Source organism: Xenopus tropicalis, chromosome 2, assembly GCF_000004195.4.
Source record: "Xenopus tropicalis strain Nigerian chromosome 2, UCB_Xtro_10.0, whole genome shotgun sequence".
Taxonomy (NCBI): domain Eukaryota; kingdom Metazoa; phylum Chordata; class Amphibia; order Anura; family Pipidae; genus Xenopus; species Xenopus tropicalis.
Genome location: NC_030678.2, coordinates 132,618,988 through 132,636,390, shown reverse-complemented (window position 1 = coordinate 132,636,390; position 17,403 = coordinate 132,618,988). Strand labels below are relative to the sequence as shown.

The following is a 17,403-nucleotide window of genomic DNA, read 5'->3' as shown; positions in this document are numbered from 1 at the left end:
ACATTCCCCCAAAGATGGCAGGCCCATTTGTTTTGTGAAACAGATTAGATCTACTCACAATAATTTTTAAAAATTAGAATCATTCACATAAACAGCAGGAAGTGATCTTCCCATAATTCCAAGCTTTCTGCAAAATGTGTTTCTGGGATGCCTATACCTGTACCAGCATTCACTGCTGTACAAGAGATGGAAGCAAAAGCAATAAAATCCCAATGTAAACCTACATTGATAATAAAGTAACTGAAGATGTATATACCTTAGATCAGTGCTGTCCAACTTCTGCGGTGCCGAGGGCCGGAATTTCTCTAGCATACATGGTGGAGGGCCACTAATGGAAACTAGTTTTGACCACTCCCCTTTTTGAAACCACACCCACTTCAAACCACACCTATTTTATCACAATGGTGGTAGCAAAGCAAAATCCCAAATGCTTGGTCCTTACTGTGGGGATATCAACCATCATTCATATGTGAAAGAATTATGTTATGTCATATTAAGATATACCCTTAAATCCATATGCCTCCTCCTCTCCTGTGGATAGCACAGCAACCCCCAGTACACCTAAGTACACCTTAGGGACCATTTAATGGCTATTTCCAACTGCTAACTCCCACAACAAACCTCTGACAGGTTGCTGCCTGTGTGTGCCATACTCTACCTGCCCTTAGCTGCCTGTGTGTGCCATACTCTACCTGCCCTACCCTTCCTGTGTGTGCCATACCCTCCCTGCCCTATGCTGCCTGTGTGTGCCATACTCTGCCTGCCCTTAGCTGCCTGTGTGTGCCATGCTCTGCCTACCCTATGCTCCCTGTGTGTGCCACACAGGCAGCATATTCCAGGCAGTACCTACATGGGTACCTACAGTACCTATGTCTGAGGTGTGAACAGGGGAACAATGGGGGTGATTACAGCCTGAGGTGTGAACACTGCAGGGGTTGAACAATGCAGGTATTAAAAGGTGTGAACAACACAGGGGATTACATTTTTAAACAATACAGGGGGATTACAGCCTGAATCTGAGGTGAGAACCATGCAGGGGGGCAGTTAATCTCAGTACTGATACCATTTAAATCTTACACAAAGGTAAGCCATCAAAGCAGCCAGACAGGTGGGGGGCCACACAGAGGGGGGTCGCGGGCCGCCAGTTGGACAGCACTGCCTTAGATGGGTTTGAAAGCAAAAACGTAGCCAAACTCTGAATGTTTTGTATTTAAAAGGGGAACTCCACCCAAACAAAAATAATGAAAAAACCATAATAAAAGAAAAAGGACATCTATGCGATTCAATAACAAATCTCAACAATGTAAAAAATTGCCCTGGAGATACAAGAGAATTGTGTCATAAAATAATGCACTGGGTAACTCATAAATGCTTAAATAAACAACTGACAGTATCAGTTGTTTATCATTTTTAGATTTATATTTAGGTTGAATTAGTCCAGATTTGCCATTTAGAGACAAATGTTTGATAACTGTTGTTGTTGGTTGCTCTCTATTTTCTGGGCAATTGCTAATATTCCCCATTTGCCCCAAGTCGTCTTACCATTCTCAATAAGCAACATTATACTTATTAACAGAAAAGATAGAAATGTTTCAAAAAAACAATTTTTTCTTTAGTGATTTTAAAATCTAATTTCTACTGAAATCAGTATCTGTCTTTTTTTCATCCCTATTGTCTGCAGTGTTGTACCAACTACATGTACAACTGACAATATGTAGTTGTAGCAGTCACAGCACTCTAACAGTCATTGCGTCTTGAGCAAGCAGAAGAGGAAAAGAAAGGAACAGGAATGATTCTGCTTTCAATAGCAGATATTTGTACAAATAAATTAATGCATATTTAAAATACATTTCCTTTCGTTAGGCTGCATAAAAAATACACACTATTTTTTTTTAATCTTTATATTATTTAGGTAGAATTTATGACAACACGTGACTGCATTTTTACATGGTTTCAAAAATCTAATTTTCTGGCCATTTGGAATTCTTGGAAATGATTATTAAAGTATTATTTTGCTTAATCCCTTTGGGTTCAAGCAGTGTTACTGCATGATGGATGTTTCATCCTGAAACTTATCTTTATTTTGTAATGGAAAAAAGATGCATTGTGTTTTAACCCTTTAATTTACCCATTGCAGTAGTAAAACAGACAACTCTTGATCCCAGAAAGGTTTTGCCACTGACAGCAAATGGGGTCACCAAACTGTATATTTATAGCTTCCAGCTGGAATGTCAGTTTCAGGGATTACTTCTGCCGTGGCTGGTCCCTTGACATACACAAAATAATCAAAGTGGCTCTTTGCACACTGCCTCACAGCTGCACTGATATATTGACTACAGACTGCAAGCCAACCATAACCAATAATGCATGCTATTATAGGTTTATCTGTGGAAAGGAACATAGTATTCAAATAGTCTGAGCAGGCCAGCCGTCTAGAAAAGAAAATAAGCAAGCACATAATGGGTTCACTGGAAACCAATCACTTGATCTGAGGAACTGTGACATATGCACAGTTATAGAGCAGGTTACGGTGTATTTGCTTTGGAATGGTAGCTTTCCATAAAATATGGTAACAGGCACTAAAGCAAAAAATAAATAAAAAAATTAAACATTAAAACTCGCAAATAATGTTTTGCCTTAGTGGATTTATACCCGTTTAGCTACAGTCAATAAGCTACTGTATTACTACTACAGAATAAAAAAAAATCAGCCAAATAAATGTGCCTATTTAAAAAGGACTGGAGCATTCTAGGAAGCAGGTTTCTTAATAATACATGCTAAATCTGTATAAAGGACACTGTGACAGAGAAGGTGACCATTTTCTCTGAACAAGAATATAAACAATGCATTCAGAGGGCAGGTGCCAAAATTATCTGATTCTCTCTAAATCTATATATAAGTAATACAGTATAAGGAATATAATCAGGTGATACAGTTCCCTGATCAAAGGGTTGTCTTTTTGCCATACCAGTACAGGCAATAATGTTCTTGTTGTGCTGAATACAAGCAGTGATAATATTCTCTATACTAAATTTAAGAAAATTAAGAATCAGGTAACACAAATAGAGTGCTGCTATGTTCAGGGTCATTTGCCTTTCTTGCCACATCAGTTTCCAAGCTGTTTATGGCTGCAGGAGTATTCTTTTCACTAGGGGTTGTGCCTAAATAGAAAAATGGAACAGAGTAAATATGTTACAAACATGGAATTGCTATGTCTGGCTTATTTACTCCACTTATTTTGTACCTGCTTTTTGTTACCTGAAGGTAACCCAGGTGAAAGGAAAACCTTCTTGGCAGCCACTCTCACAAGTCCCAGCTCTTGTAGAAAGCTGCTTCGCCATGCAAATTGCATGTGTGGCATGACCTTACTTGCTAAAGTTAGTAATACATCCAAAGGACTAGTGATAAAGGATTCTCTTCATTTCAACAGCAAGCAGCAGGCAGGTGATCCATAGACATTGTTAAAATAATGAATGGGTGTCAAACTAATTATGCAATAAATGTTTATGCTACTCCCAATTTTTCATTTTAAAATAGTATAGAAAATAATATGAGAGCGCATGCTGGATGTAAAGGAAACATGTCAGGTAACAATCTTCTAATTACTTTACCTCAGCATAAATAATAAATACAGTTAGAGGGTATGGGATTTTGCTCTTGCTGAATAAATGGGATACACTCACAATGTTGGTGATGCTTTACATAATAGATACATTGAAGGAGCACTAACTGACACTTCTTTCCAAGTGCTGAATAATAGAGATATAGCCAATCTCTGTATGCTTAATGTATACAGAACAAGTGGCAATGTTATCTAAAGGACAAATGTAAGTGACAACAATAATAGGGCGCACAATATTGTAAAAGAAACATATAACATATAAAAGATACAAGATAATTCTGTTCTATTCTCTGTGAATGTCTGATTCAGTGATCTAGAGGTCAGGTAAGACTGCTGTCTGTCTCTGAATGGTTGATAAAATTATACTTAAGGAAAAGATTACTATTCTCTTTGAATGTTCAGTATTTTATTCTAAATTATAAGCATAGGGATACAGCTGGAACTCTGGCCAGATTGTTCTCTCTCTATATTCAAGAATACAGAGGGCTGGTAATACTCCTCTTCCTGAATGCTCAATAAAAGGAAAGAGATAACAGGTGTGACAGGTTTTTTTCTGTTCACACTATACATGAATACAGTCTGAGGGCATGTAAAACTGTTGTTACTTAATGTCCTACATATGGGTCAAAAGGCAGTATGGATGTCTCTTGCAAAATATTCTGCACACATATTGTATACAGTCAGAGCGCAGGGTAAGACTGAATGCCTTACATATGGGTACCATGTGAACGCATTAAGGATGTTTTTTTTGCTGAATTCTCTGCACACATACTGCATATAGTCATATCGCAGGTAAGACTGTCTACATCTTAGTGCAATCAGAAGGCAGTAACATGGTTCTTGTGGAATTCTCTACACAAATTTGATATAGTCAGTGAGCAGTTAAGACTGTCTGAATGCCCTACATAAAAGTGCAATCAGAAGGCAGTAAGGTGGTTCTTGTGGCATTCTCTGCACACATATAGTCAGTCAGGGCAAGACTGAATGCCCTACATATGGGTACAATGAGAACGCAATAAGGAGGCTTCTTCCTGAATACTCTGGGCATACTGTATAGTCAGAGGACAGGTAAGATTGAGGGGGGAGGCTCCCTGAACGCCCTATGGAGATACAAACAGAAGACAAGTGACAGTGTCTGTGAATGCCGGGGACAAGCTGGACAGCGATTCGCAAGAGGAAGTTTCAGCTGATTATCTCCCAGTTTGGTCATATGTAGGGACCCCTAAGAGAGACAGCAGGAGCTGCTGTTGCCAAGCAGAGAATGGCCGCGCTATGAGCACAGAGCTATACCCCGTAGCGCAGCGCCAGTCACCGAGCCCCATGCACTTACCATCTCTTCCCAAACTGGGCTCCGGCGGCTGTACGAGGGGCAGGCAGTCTCCATCATTCCCTGCACCTATCACACCGGCAATTTCTTGTAAGTCCTGCAAATTCTTCCCAGAACGCAGCGCCTGGTTAGCGAGGAGATGGCCCCCGTACACTACCGTGTCTCTTCGCTCAGCACCGGCTCCTCAGCACCTCTGTCATTGTGAAAGTAACTCTGCTCGTCTCTCCTGCTTCATTACACGTGTCCCCTCCTCCTCCACTGTCTTCCCGCCTCCTCTTCTTCTACCAATTCCTGCTCTGTCTGGGCGCTTCCCATCGGCTCCCTCCCTCCTACTGACTGGGAAGAAGCCACTGTCCTGGCACCCCCGCAGCACAACGCAGCTTCTCTTCAGGGCACCGTGTACCCAGGCTTCTCGGGGTCAGAGGGGCAGCTTGGGGGCTACATATATTCAAGTACAAAGGAAATATTCTATTGTGTGAGAATCGTTAGATATTTTTAGCCGGTGTGTCAGAAAGTGTAGCGTGCAGCCTCCAGCTCTTGCTGAACTGCAATTTGTGCAAGGTTACGAAATCATTGGAAAATGAACGCCTAATAAATGCAGTTTTGCTTGGCGGCGCAGGACGTTTGAATTCAATGCAACCGTAGCAGCTCTTCCAGCTGGATTTCCTCGTAGGGTTCCACATGGGCTGGAGACTTTATTGTTATTACCAGCGACCTACTGCCAGTTGAACCCTGGAAAGTGGCAACATTATATATACCCAGCACTAACACTTGCTATTCTGACGCTTTTGCCACAGAGTTGGAACTGACCATTCTCATCATAGTCGGGGCTCTTTTCTGTAAAGAGCTTGGTCCTGAATGCAGTTACCTAAAGCAGCTGCCATTTGCTTTTATGGTGCCCCCATATAAAGTAGCTAATGTTACCTGCAGGCATGGTCTCACTAAGTTAGCTGCCTGTTTAAGTGCCTAAAAATACGCATTTTATAACTCTTATTTGATCAAGCATGTTTGAGTATTTATCAAGCCGATTAATACTCAAGCCAGGTCACAGGTGTAGTAGTAACTGGTGATGATGCCAGAGAAACATATGCAGTGTATGAATAAAGCCTCTGCAGTAGCTTCCTGCATGATCTGACTGTTGGCCCAAAGCCTGATTATTTGGATCAGCTCACTGTGGCCCTGGCCCAATCTGTTGGTTCTGGCAAATTTTGACTCCCAGTTCAGACCTGGTTGGCCCAACACTCAGTAAGCAGGATCAGGGAAATATCTGTTCAGTTGATGATCTATGTGGGCCAGCTGGGTCCATTCTCTGCCTAATGGGCTCAAGGGCCAATTGGACAGAGAGAGTATGAGGGTCAGGTCCAAAATAGGATTTACAACAGGCCCTGGCATTTCAAGTACACAAAGGACCAAACAGCTCCAATAAATAGTGACTCTCTTTGTCATCTTACAGCAGCCACTCAGAAACTTAGATTGTGTAGAACTATAATTCCCACAGTATTCTGACACTACACTGCATTTAACATCCCTGACTTATTATATATCAGCACATGGCATGATGTAATCCATACTTGATGCTGCCGAGGACTGTCTTGGGCTCAAGGAATTATGGTTGAGAAATACTGTAAGCTAGTGGGTGCCTAATACTGCTGAGCAATGTAAGGATCAAGCCTTATAGATCGTAATAGCGTAATAGTTATCCTTCTGAGTTTTTGGGCATTTACAGTATTATTGAGAAAAAAATAAATATCAGGCATGTGTAACTAAAATAAATATCAGGCATGTGTAACTAAAATTCAGTAAAAATTCTGTGTCCTGCTAATATGCCAGCAAATTCACAGAGTATCTAGCCACTCCTCCATAGGCAAGACACATCCCTTCTAAAGTCTTTAAATAGAACTGCATATCTCTGACTTCCTTGCTTTGTTTCCTGCAATAGGAGGACCAGAAATCCCTATGTCTTACTCATTTATTTCCTTGTATGCATTTGTCCTCTTTACTTTACATGTGTGTTGTTAAATTTGTGGGTAGGAATTTGGTTAAGAGGTGTTAGTCTAGAGGTGAAGCACTCTGGCTAAATTGCACCAGTGCAGTTAACAACTGTAACAACTGAACCCAAAGTAATGATATGTACTGAAGTTGCAATCAGTCGAGACCCAACTGGAGCCCCACATCTTATTTGTTATGACCCTTAGTTCCGCATGAAAAAAGTACTATACTGTATAAATACGTGTCCTTCCCTTACTAAATGATGGTGCAGTCTGTTCTATTATTGCCAAGCTTCTGCTTGCTGCTGTGCCACAAATAGTACTTTCTGGTTTTTACCCAGGGGCAGCAGTTATAACATTTTATTTCTGACTTTAAAATAAATTCATCAAGTTGCAATAACTCTGGAGTAGTCTTAATTTTCTTTTTTTACAGCATTTAGAATATGCAACCAATTATTAGCTTGATGGTCAGTTAATACAGTACAGTGTGGCCACAAATGGTTAATTGCAATGCCCTTATCATAAGCACATACAAAAAAATGATATCAGCGGCATATGGGCTATCAATACTGTTGTGGTTGCAACAAAGTTCTATAAGTATAAGTTTATAAGTTTATAAGTTTTATTCGATAGTTCAGTAGGGGCCCCCATACAAGCACTAGCCATACAGTTTTACAGGAAATTACTGAAATGTATGAAGTTCTCAGCCATATATAGTCCACCGTAGTATTTCTTTCCTTAGCAGTTCAAGATAAATGTCTGGGATCCTGTACACAGTATTATTACTTATTTAAAAAAAAAAAAAAAAAAGAATTAGTCAAGAGAAGGCAGGCAGATGCACAGGAAATGTTTTTTTCAGTATGGAAAGATTCTGATGTACAGTCCAGCAAAGCACCTTCTGGTGGTGGGGTTTAAAACCAGGTTTGAGAGGGCAGTGGAAAAATAACTGTCCAAGTCACAGAAAATGTGAATGCAAATAATGGGACATATTTATAAAGCTTTGTAAAATATTTTACACCATAAAAGAGAGTAAAAGTTAATATATGATGGATTTATAAACATTGTAAACATCTAATGCCCTTATACAGAATTAATGGGCATGCATTACAAAGCCAGACTAACACCTACCAATTACCCCAAGACTTTAGACAATTCTAGATTTCAGATAATACATTGAAGTCAGTGGGGCAGTTTAACATGAGAAAGAATGTTTTGTATAAAAAGTGGTGTAAAAACAACTTTTTTTCAGGTAGAATTTTGCATTAAATCATTTCACAGCTTTATAAATACAGTATACATGATTTTACATCATGTACATGTAAACTGTATATTAACCCTCAATTTAATCAAAATAGTATTAAATGCCTTCCATAAGCTTTGTAAAACATAAGCACTGAACTGAGCCATATATGTGAATGGGTTTCCCTTTTGGAAAAAAATTGTTACTTTTTATTGTTACATGTGGATAACAATTTCTTGGTACTTATAAATATTTCTATTTCCTTTCTGGAAAAACATTTATTACTATTCAAAAATGAGTTCTGCTATGCAGAAAAACATACAATCCAATTTTTTTTTTCAGTCATAATTTTTGCTGCAACCAGTTTTTTTTTCCGCAATTACACTTTTTTTTAATTGATTTTGTTTTTTCAAAAGATAATTGGGAAAAAAGTCTCGGAAAGGTGCAGTAAATAAGACTATAGGGCTCAATTCCAATGTGGGGCATTGTGCAAACAACAGCAGGCCTCTGTGAAATGCGCCTTTGAATTGAGTGCCCTCTGCATTAGCTTGATATATTCTCCTAGGGGCACATTTACTTACTCACGAACGGGCCGAATGCGTCCAATTGCGTTTTTTTCGTAATGATCGGTATTTGGCGATTTTTCGGAAAATTGTCACGACTTTTTCGTTGCCATTCCGAATGTTGCGCAAAATCTGGTGATTTTTTTGTAGCGTTACTACTTGCGTGAAAAGTCGCGACTTTTTCGTAGCCTTCGCGCCGAGTACGAAAGATTCGGATTCATTCAAGCTTCAGTATGGTGACTTTTCTTGGGCCAGGTTGGAGCTGCAGGGTGCCATTGAGTCCTATGGGAGGCTTCCAAAATCATGCTAAGTCTGAAAGTTTCACCCGCCGCTTACGAGCGCTCAATACGAAAAAGTCGCGACAAGATACGAGCGCATCATAATGGCTATGAAAAACTCGCGTTTTTCCGCGCAAATCGTATTGGTAACGAAAAAGTTGCGACAATTTCCGAAACGTTGTAAAGGCGCCGAAAAAATCGCAAAAAATACGAAAAAGTCGCAAAATGTTCGTTTTCCAATCGGAATTTTTCCAATTCGGATTCGTGGGTTAGTAAATGTGCCCCCTAGTGTACACCTATGGAAACACACCCTTGGCAAGAAAAATAATAGAAAATGCTTGAGAATTTAAATTAAAAAAAAAAAAGAATTCCCTGCTGTAGAAATGTAATAGATATGGAGTGTGTTGAGACACTGGAATAGAATGGGATTAGTAGGTGGATATTTTGTCCTCTGCTCAATCCAATTTTGCACACAGAAAATAACAATGAATTTTGCAGATGATTGAGTTTTGGAACAGACATGACATACTTGTGGAAATAGTACTTTCCTACCTTGTCCCTGGTGGCACTTGCCTCTGAGTAATCGTGTAATGGTTTTTAAACCTGGCCTCAATAGTTCTCCATATAACTCCTCTCAAGTGCATAGAAATATTACTCAGAATGTCTGCTGAAGGAAGCAATTAGGTCTCACTGGATGTTTAAGTTTTTCTCAGTAAGACTCTAGGTTACAAATGTACTTTAGAGATAATAAGGTCAAGAAACATGCTGATGGATTGAAAGAAGAAACCACAATATGCTCTAAATTACAGCATGGGTCCAAAGACACTGATTCTAAGAAGAATCTATTTAGTAATTTAAGGCATTATTTAAGCTTGAAACCCCTCTGTTTATTAATTTAAGGAGTTCCAAAAAGGATTTTTACCAGTAAAGCACAATAAAAGTTGAATAATTATTAGTAACTGAACTGAAACATTATATCATATAAAGTATTAGTAAACGCAAACACGCTTAAAGCTTGATTTAAACCTTTAGAACCTAACATTTCCAAGTAGAAAAAGAGGTTTTGTTTTTGTACAAAATAACTTCTTGTTACATTGTATAAAAATGTGTGCTTTTGAGTTCCTACATACACTGGAACCTTATTTATTATGAGAACAGTCTGTTGCACTTCTGTGAATGAAATATAATAGTTGCATAATGATCAGACCTGTATTAAGGTGCTCCCTAGCAACAGGACCACAATCTGCCTCATTCCCAAAGCCAATTGGTACATTATCATTACAGTCATATAAAATTGGGGAGCACAGAAAAAATTTTACAGACCTGTCCTGCTGGAGGAGCCTGGCACTTGCAACATTATTTAAAAAATGTTTATTATACGAAACACGTGGGTGGATATCGTGAAACTTGACCTGTGTATGGTCACCTTGAAACAAGGCTAATTATCACCTTTAGGGAAACAAACCACCTAAGCTTACAACATAGCAACAGGTACAGTATTATATATTATTAAAAAAATCACTGTTACTAGAAGCCAGGAAAAAATATTAGTACCAAAGTCGCCTGCAGTTTCCTTGAAAGCAATTTTGGATGAATTTGGAAAGCCAAAAAGACTCATATGTTTTTCCCACCAGAGATTTAGATTATTAATTGGGGCCAATAATCTTTTTTGTGTCAGTGGCCTAATAGGGAAACGGTCATTAAGAATGTATTTATGCCTTAATACAAAGTGAAATGATGAGTAATGTGGAACTGTCAGGGAACTGAAAAAAAGGTAAAAATTTAAAACTTTCCTGTTTCCATGAGGACTTTCCTAGTCATGTAACTGCCCTCTTTCTTCCTGTCAAAAAAGCCAGTGGGTATATTGAGAATTTTAGGATAACTCAGAATTTGATAGTTGACAACTGTTGTTCTTCATATTTATATCCATTATTTTTCTTTCTCTCAAGCAGGTGATGAGGTTAATCACTGTATGTCTGGCAGTTGATTGTTTGTGAATGCCTATGTGATAATTGATGATATATGTCTGTTCAATGTCTCTCTCTCGTTAGTCACAGTTTGTGATGCACTTGGTGTCTCTGGCAGCTAATATTGACTTATTGCACTCTGTTTCTTTGGTGGTTAATGGTGAGTTATAGCTCTTTGCCTTTTAGGCAGTTCACTGTCCCTTTTTGCCAGATCATATATTTCCCATCAGTATTCTAATATAATTTAATGTTGCAAACCCTCCCCCTTAACACAAACTTAAAGAATAACTTGCAAACTTTAGTCTGTTTTATGAGGTACATGTTTAGTTATTGACCAGTGAGTGTGTCGTTTCAACCAGTAAGCCAGTAATTCGTATGTGAGGTCTGACTACTAATATAAGCCCATACACATTTATCCTGATTTCCCAGGCTAATTCAAACTTCATGACATGTGAGCAACCCTTCTTTCAGCTTAATTTCTTAGAGGGCATGGATGGGGAAAAACAGAGCACAGAAATTTGGCCACAAATCAGCTAAGAATGGAGCTGGCTCTGACTAAACCCAAAGAAGTACAGCACTACAATCTCGTTATTTGGAACCCATGCCACAGAATATTATGAAAGAGATCAGTAAAAAAGATTGCTGCATTAACCTCATCAACATTAACGGGCTCATTTATTAACATTCAAGTTCAAGCTTTGCTGCTTGAGACAAAAATCACAATTGCAGGGGTTTCTTTTTACTTTTTTTTTAATACATTTTCATCACCTAACACCTGCAGTGATTTTTTTCATGCCAGGAAACAAACAGAAGCTAAAGGAACACGCTGCAGTGGTTGAATACCAGGCAAGCGACCTGGAAGACTCATGTAGTGACCTTTCTGGTAAATATCCAGTGGTTCAAAAGCTGGTAAGAGATAAACTAGAAAACAGACCATGATGCATCAATTTGTGATTTGTTGACTTTTCTGAATAAGCAGAGATCACTCATTCAAGCTTCGGTATCGTGACTTTCTTTTGCCCTCATGTGCCCCAGCCAGAGCTCTCGTTGCTAAATTACTCAATGCCCTTTACCTAGATGAAATACAACTATGAAATAACAGACCATGCTACACCCTGCCTGACATCTGGTCCAGGCAGACGAGAAACTACATTTCTTTACTTCACCTTTTATGATGCCAAGGGTTACAGCCTGAGGGCTAATGGAACTACTAAAAATGCATTGCCCAAACTGGCTTTAAGTCAGTCAGCAAGCTCTTCACTCATAAGCCATTAGAAGCCAGTGATGACAATCAGCTTGTCAGTAGGACTAGGCTGATTAAAAAAGAATAATTAGCATGAAGTAAGAAGAGTTAAGATTTAAGAATAGTAGTCAATTTGAGATTATTAGCATTCATGCAGAGATTTAAGAAAGCATTTAGAGGCCAATAGTTTTTAATATGTTTTTTTAAAAATGAGAAAGTATACAAAAGTGAAAGCTATTAAAAAATAATTTGTTCCTTTAAGGAACAAATCAATTTTTAAAATATTCCAATGAAAATATTGATTTGCTTACCAGAAAAAAATAAAACTCTGTCTGGAGAATAGGCAGAGTTGAGTCTAAAACATTGCTCTCGCAATAAGTATTTGCCAAGAATGTTTAGACTTTTTTTTTACAACTAAGGAATCAGTAATTACAAGATACATAGATTCTGCCTATAAGTATTACCAGAATTGAGTATTGAGTCAGAATTGGAAAAATTTGTATTTTTTGTAATCTATAGAACTTTGCGTAATTTCCACAATATCTTTGTTAAATTATGTGACATTTTTGTGCTTTGCATCAATTTGTGCGACAAAATTGTACTTGTCACAACAACTACGAAAGTTTCAGAATTCATTCAAGCTTCGGTATTGTGACTTTCTTTTGTCCAGGTTGGAGTTACAGAGTGCCACAGAGTGAAGGCTTCAAAAATCATGCTTTGAAGGTTCAAAGTCAGAAAGGTTTTCCCACCATTTACGATTGTTCGGATACAAAAATTTCATAACTTTCGGATCGCACCACAATATTTTCGTACAGCCATGACACGAATTTTCGCGCAACTAACGCACATCAGAAATTATCATGGTTAGTCTGAATTTTTTTCTATTGTGCTTTTAATTGGCGAAAATTTGTACTTTGATAAATGTGCCCCTAAGTATAGTGTGGCTTGATTGAGAATTCAGAGCAGATTTTTGGTGAGGAGAGGTGGTACCAATCTGATTGGTGACTGATACTTTGGCAACCAACTTTTTGTAAGTTTATAAAGCTGTACAAACCATTAAATACTACCTAGGTGTATAGATAGATACAATTCTCTCTGACTGCCACAAATTTAGCAGTTCCAGTAACTTGAATGGATCACATCTTGCAATTGCATGTGTTGATATAATCTGTTTTAATTTCCGATGTGAATTTTATATTTATATCCCAAAAATAGTTAAGTTTTAAGCATATAAAACCATCATCATAGATACATATCCCCAGTGTATTATCTCTATGTACACACAGGAATGTTAATTCTCCACTCTGATTAATCTTATTGTGTGGAATTCTTCAGCTGTTTTTCTGGAAAAACCATAGGGTATTACACCCAAGGGAGTTCTTTTAGAATGCGTTGATTATTTTTGGCTGCAGCCCGCAGACTACTTCTAGCCTATACACCCCCATCAAGGTTTGGCCCTTTGGCGGTGCAAAGTCAATTTTCTGCTCTTTTTGCTACAATTGTTTTGACCAGCAATGTTTCCCAAAGATACTTGTTATTTGTTGCTTTAAAGGTAATTTTTGCAAGCAAATAGAAAATATGAAGATGGATTTCTAATGACTTTGAGGTAAGAATAATATGAAGCCACAAAAGCTTTTAGTGCTCATAATCCTTAACAATGTAAATCTCTGGAAATTTTTTATACTGAGTCAACAACTCTGTAAAAATATATTGATCCGTGCCTGACTGTATGCTTCTCAGAGGAAAGGAATTAGGGAAGTTTTTGTCAAGGTCCTGCTGTAAATATTTAATTAACAAACATTTATTTTATTCTGCTGGAATTAATATTTGTTTTGTTTACTCCCAAAGTGTCATTATTCTAATGGGACAAAGTGATGGTAAATCTTTACTTTACTAACAGATAATAATGCATACATATAATAGAATTTTAGTTACATTTTATTTGGACATTAAAATAAAATAGCAATAACAATCTCAATGTATTTCAATTCATTAAAGAAATGAAATTCAAAATTGTTAAATATTTCCTAAATGCAGAGTTCCACAGATGAGCAGCACAGTTCAGGGCTTGTAAGGTAGACAGTCTATATAAAAAAATATTTACGAATTATTGATCGCATTATGCACCATGGAAAGGTTTGGGCAATGTGTTTGGATAAAACTACATACTGTTTACAGAACACATTTGGAAAAGTTGTAATCACTGTCATATACCTGAGCATTAACTCTGACAAACTGAAACATAATCTGAAAGCACATTTACAGTGCCTATTTGTGAATTTCACTGTAAAACATTTACTGAAAGTGTTCATTTATTATTAATGGTTGTTGATACTAGTCATTATGAGTCTATTGCTTACATAGTTCCTTCAGCAAGGCAGTTGTTTTGGCATTATTAACAAGCCATCAGTAATGTGACTATGGCTTAAAGTCAGTTTTGCTCTTAATATTAAGCCCCATTTCAATGAACAAAAAAAGGATTTTACAGATAAGACAAGAATCTCTCTTTTTCTTAAATTTTAAGGGGACTCGGGTACTGGAGGAATGTCCAAAAACCAGTTTTTGAGCAGGTAGGATACTAAGAGGGTATAGCAAGAATATGATGGTTAATATACCTTTAAGACTTTGAGGGAAGCCTGGACTTTAACTTCATTAGGGACAGTGAACATATAACTGTGACAGTTCCTCTGAAGAGGCTAGATCTTTGAAAAGATAAGAGGTTTGCAGCCTAATTAGTGGAATAAAGGAAACTCTGAACATTTATTCTGCATGACTGATGCTGAGCAGTGGTTTTCAGGCTTGTACAGTCTTACAAAAATCAGACAAGTATAACCCAGTCTGTGTTTTTCAGATGCCAATTTAATATACTGATAATAATAATAATACTGAAGGCTAGTCTACTATTTTATTGAAAATGAAAGTAAAAATCTCAAGTATGATGAATTGCACATTAAAGTTACTATGTTTATAAAATTATACTTATAAGATTATACTCAGATCAGCACTGTTTTAGGTTTCACCATTAGTAATGTTCATCAAGAAGAATGAATAATGTTCAGATATAAAAAAAATTAGCTATATCATTTGTATTGTTAAGAGTACTTTCATTCAAAGCAGTACTTTTAGAAGGAGTGCTAAAACTTTTTCTAAAAAAAATTATTACTTTTAATGAGACACACATGACACAAGGATATTCCCAAGCTAAATCTATGCTGCCAGTGGTATCATGATTAATTTTGGTTCTGCTAAATAATTGAGTGGAGAAAAATGTATTTCCCACAATGTAGCATGTTTTGCCAGAATTACAGCCTAACTGCAGTCACTGCAAACCAAGAGCACAAGTATTTTAGCCTGGCTATAAATGGAGGAGAGGTGCACAAGTTGTTTTGTGAACCACATGACTGGACAGTGGTCATATACTTTTTTGCCCTCTAATGAGCTTGGTTTTGTTGGCACAAAGGGTATCTTTCATGCCAGATTAGCCAGTTGGTCGGTCCGGTGACCTAGCATTTTCACAAGTTCAGGGCTCCTAGTTTGACCACTGGAATGACTCCTCTGTGAGATAATGCTGTTACAGGAAGCACATTTTTGCTTTACTTAACTGGTGATTCAAACACTCTTTTTTTCAATAATTTTTATTGAAGTTTTCAAGTTTAACAGGATGGACAACTTGTTGCGAATGACATATATTGAAATGCAAATGTCCATAGAGAAATAGTAGGAGAAGAAAAAGAAATTCAAGGTCTTGAGTCCTAAGCATGGAGGAGTCAAATACAGGATAGAAATGAAAGAGTTAAGACATCAATTTAAACTGATGTCAAACCTCCCTTTTAGTTAAGGGTACACTCTCTGGTGCATTGGCTGTCCTCTGGGTTTCAAGGGCACTACTATGGTTAGCTTTGCTTGTATATTACTATTGTGTCTGTGCAGTGGCACTTAGGGGCAGATTTATTGCAATGTGAGATTAGAACCCACAAAAAATTACTCACATTCTGTTTATTCCTATGGGTTTTTTTTAGGGCCTGAAGTAATTTAATCTGGCATTTCACAATGTAAAAAGACCTATTACAATTTTTTTTCGATCACTAAAACATGCAAGCTTTGTGACGATTTTCAGAAATGCCATAAAAACCGTTCTGTTTAGCATAGCTTTGCGTTTTGGTAGTTTGCAGTAGAAAGTTGTATTTACTCATTTTTGTTTTGTCAGAATGTGTACTTTCGGAAAATGTATGATTTTCTAGGGTCTCTGTACTGTTAGGGGGTCTTATTGCACATAATACACATACCGGGTGCAAAAACTGCATGAGCCAGAGCGTCATATGTGAAAATTCATATGCACTATTTTTATTTGGGTGCTGCTGTACTCCGCATAGTTTGGTAAATCAATGCATATAGGGCATCAATCTGTTCAGTAGACCCCTGGCGTTCATATTTAGAGTGTTTTATGTTGATATGTTACAAATTGTGGGGGTACATAATGGGGCAAAATGCAAGCTTTGTGACAATTTTCAGAAATATTATAAAAACCATTCTGTTTAGCATAGCTTTGTAGTTTGGTAGTTTGCAGTGGAAAGATGTATTTACCCATTTTTGTTTTGTCAGAATGTGTACTTTCATAAAATATATGGCTTTCTAAGGTCTTCGTACTGTTAGGGGTTCTTATGCCACATAATACACATACCGGGTGCAAAAATTGCATGAGCCGAAGCATCTTATGTGAAAATTCATATGCACTATTTTTATTTGGGTGCCCCTGTACGGCACGTAGTTTGGCCAATATATGCATATAGGGCATCAAACTGTTCAGTAGACCCCTGGCGTTCATATTTAGAAAGTTTTATGTTGATACGTTACAAAATGGGGGGGTACATAATGAGGTAACATGCAAGCTTTGTGACAATTTTCAGAAATGCCATAAAAACCGTTTTGTTTAGCATAGCTTTGTAGTTTGGTAGTTTGCAATAGAAAGACGTATTTACCCATTTTTGTTTTGTCAGAATGTGTACTTTCGGAAAATGTATGATTTTCTAGGGTCTCTGTACTGTTAGGGGGTCTTATTGCACATAATACACATACCGGGTGCAAAAACTGCATAAGCCGGAGCGTCTTATGTGAAAATTCATATGCACTATTTTTATTTGGGTGCCGCTGTACTCCGCATAGTTTGGTAAATCT

At 37.6% G+C, this 17,403-nt stretch overlaps 2 protein-coding genes across 4 annotated transcripts in view; one reads left to right on the top strand and one right to left on the bottom strand.

The window, feature by feature from the left end:
• The window catches only part of dgkh (diacylglycerol kinase, eta), a 144,155-nt gene extending 138,969 nt beyond the window's left edge, over nucleotides 1-5,186 (bottom strand). Inside the window, exon 1 of one of the 2 annotated variants that reach the window (XM_004911834.4) lies at nucleotides 4,953-5,186. In XM_004911834.4, coding sequence (XP_004911891.1) covers nucleotides 4,953-5,009 — 57 coding nt within the window. In that variant the 5' untranslated portion in view covers nucleotides 5,010-5,186. The remainder of the gene's footprint in view (nucleotides 1-4,952) is intronic. The other variant, XM_012957746.3, reaches the window with a different exon arrangement.
• Nucleotides 5,187-5,328: 142 nt separating this feature from the next.
• vwa8 (von Willebrand factor A domain containing 8) overlaps nucleotides 5,329-17,403 on the top strand; it is a 196,901-nt gene continuing 184,826 nt past the window's right edge. The window contains exon 1 of one of the 2 annotated variants that reach the window (XM_031897124.1): nucleotides 5,329-5,401. The gene's annotated coding sequence lies outside the window, so the exon portion shown is untranslated. Of the gene's footprint in view, nucleotides 5,425-17,403 lie in introns of both variants that reach the window. The other variant, XM_031897122.1, reaches the window with a different exon arrangement.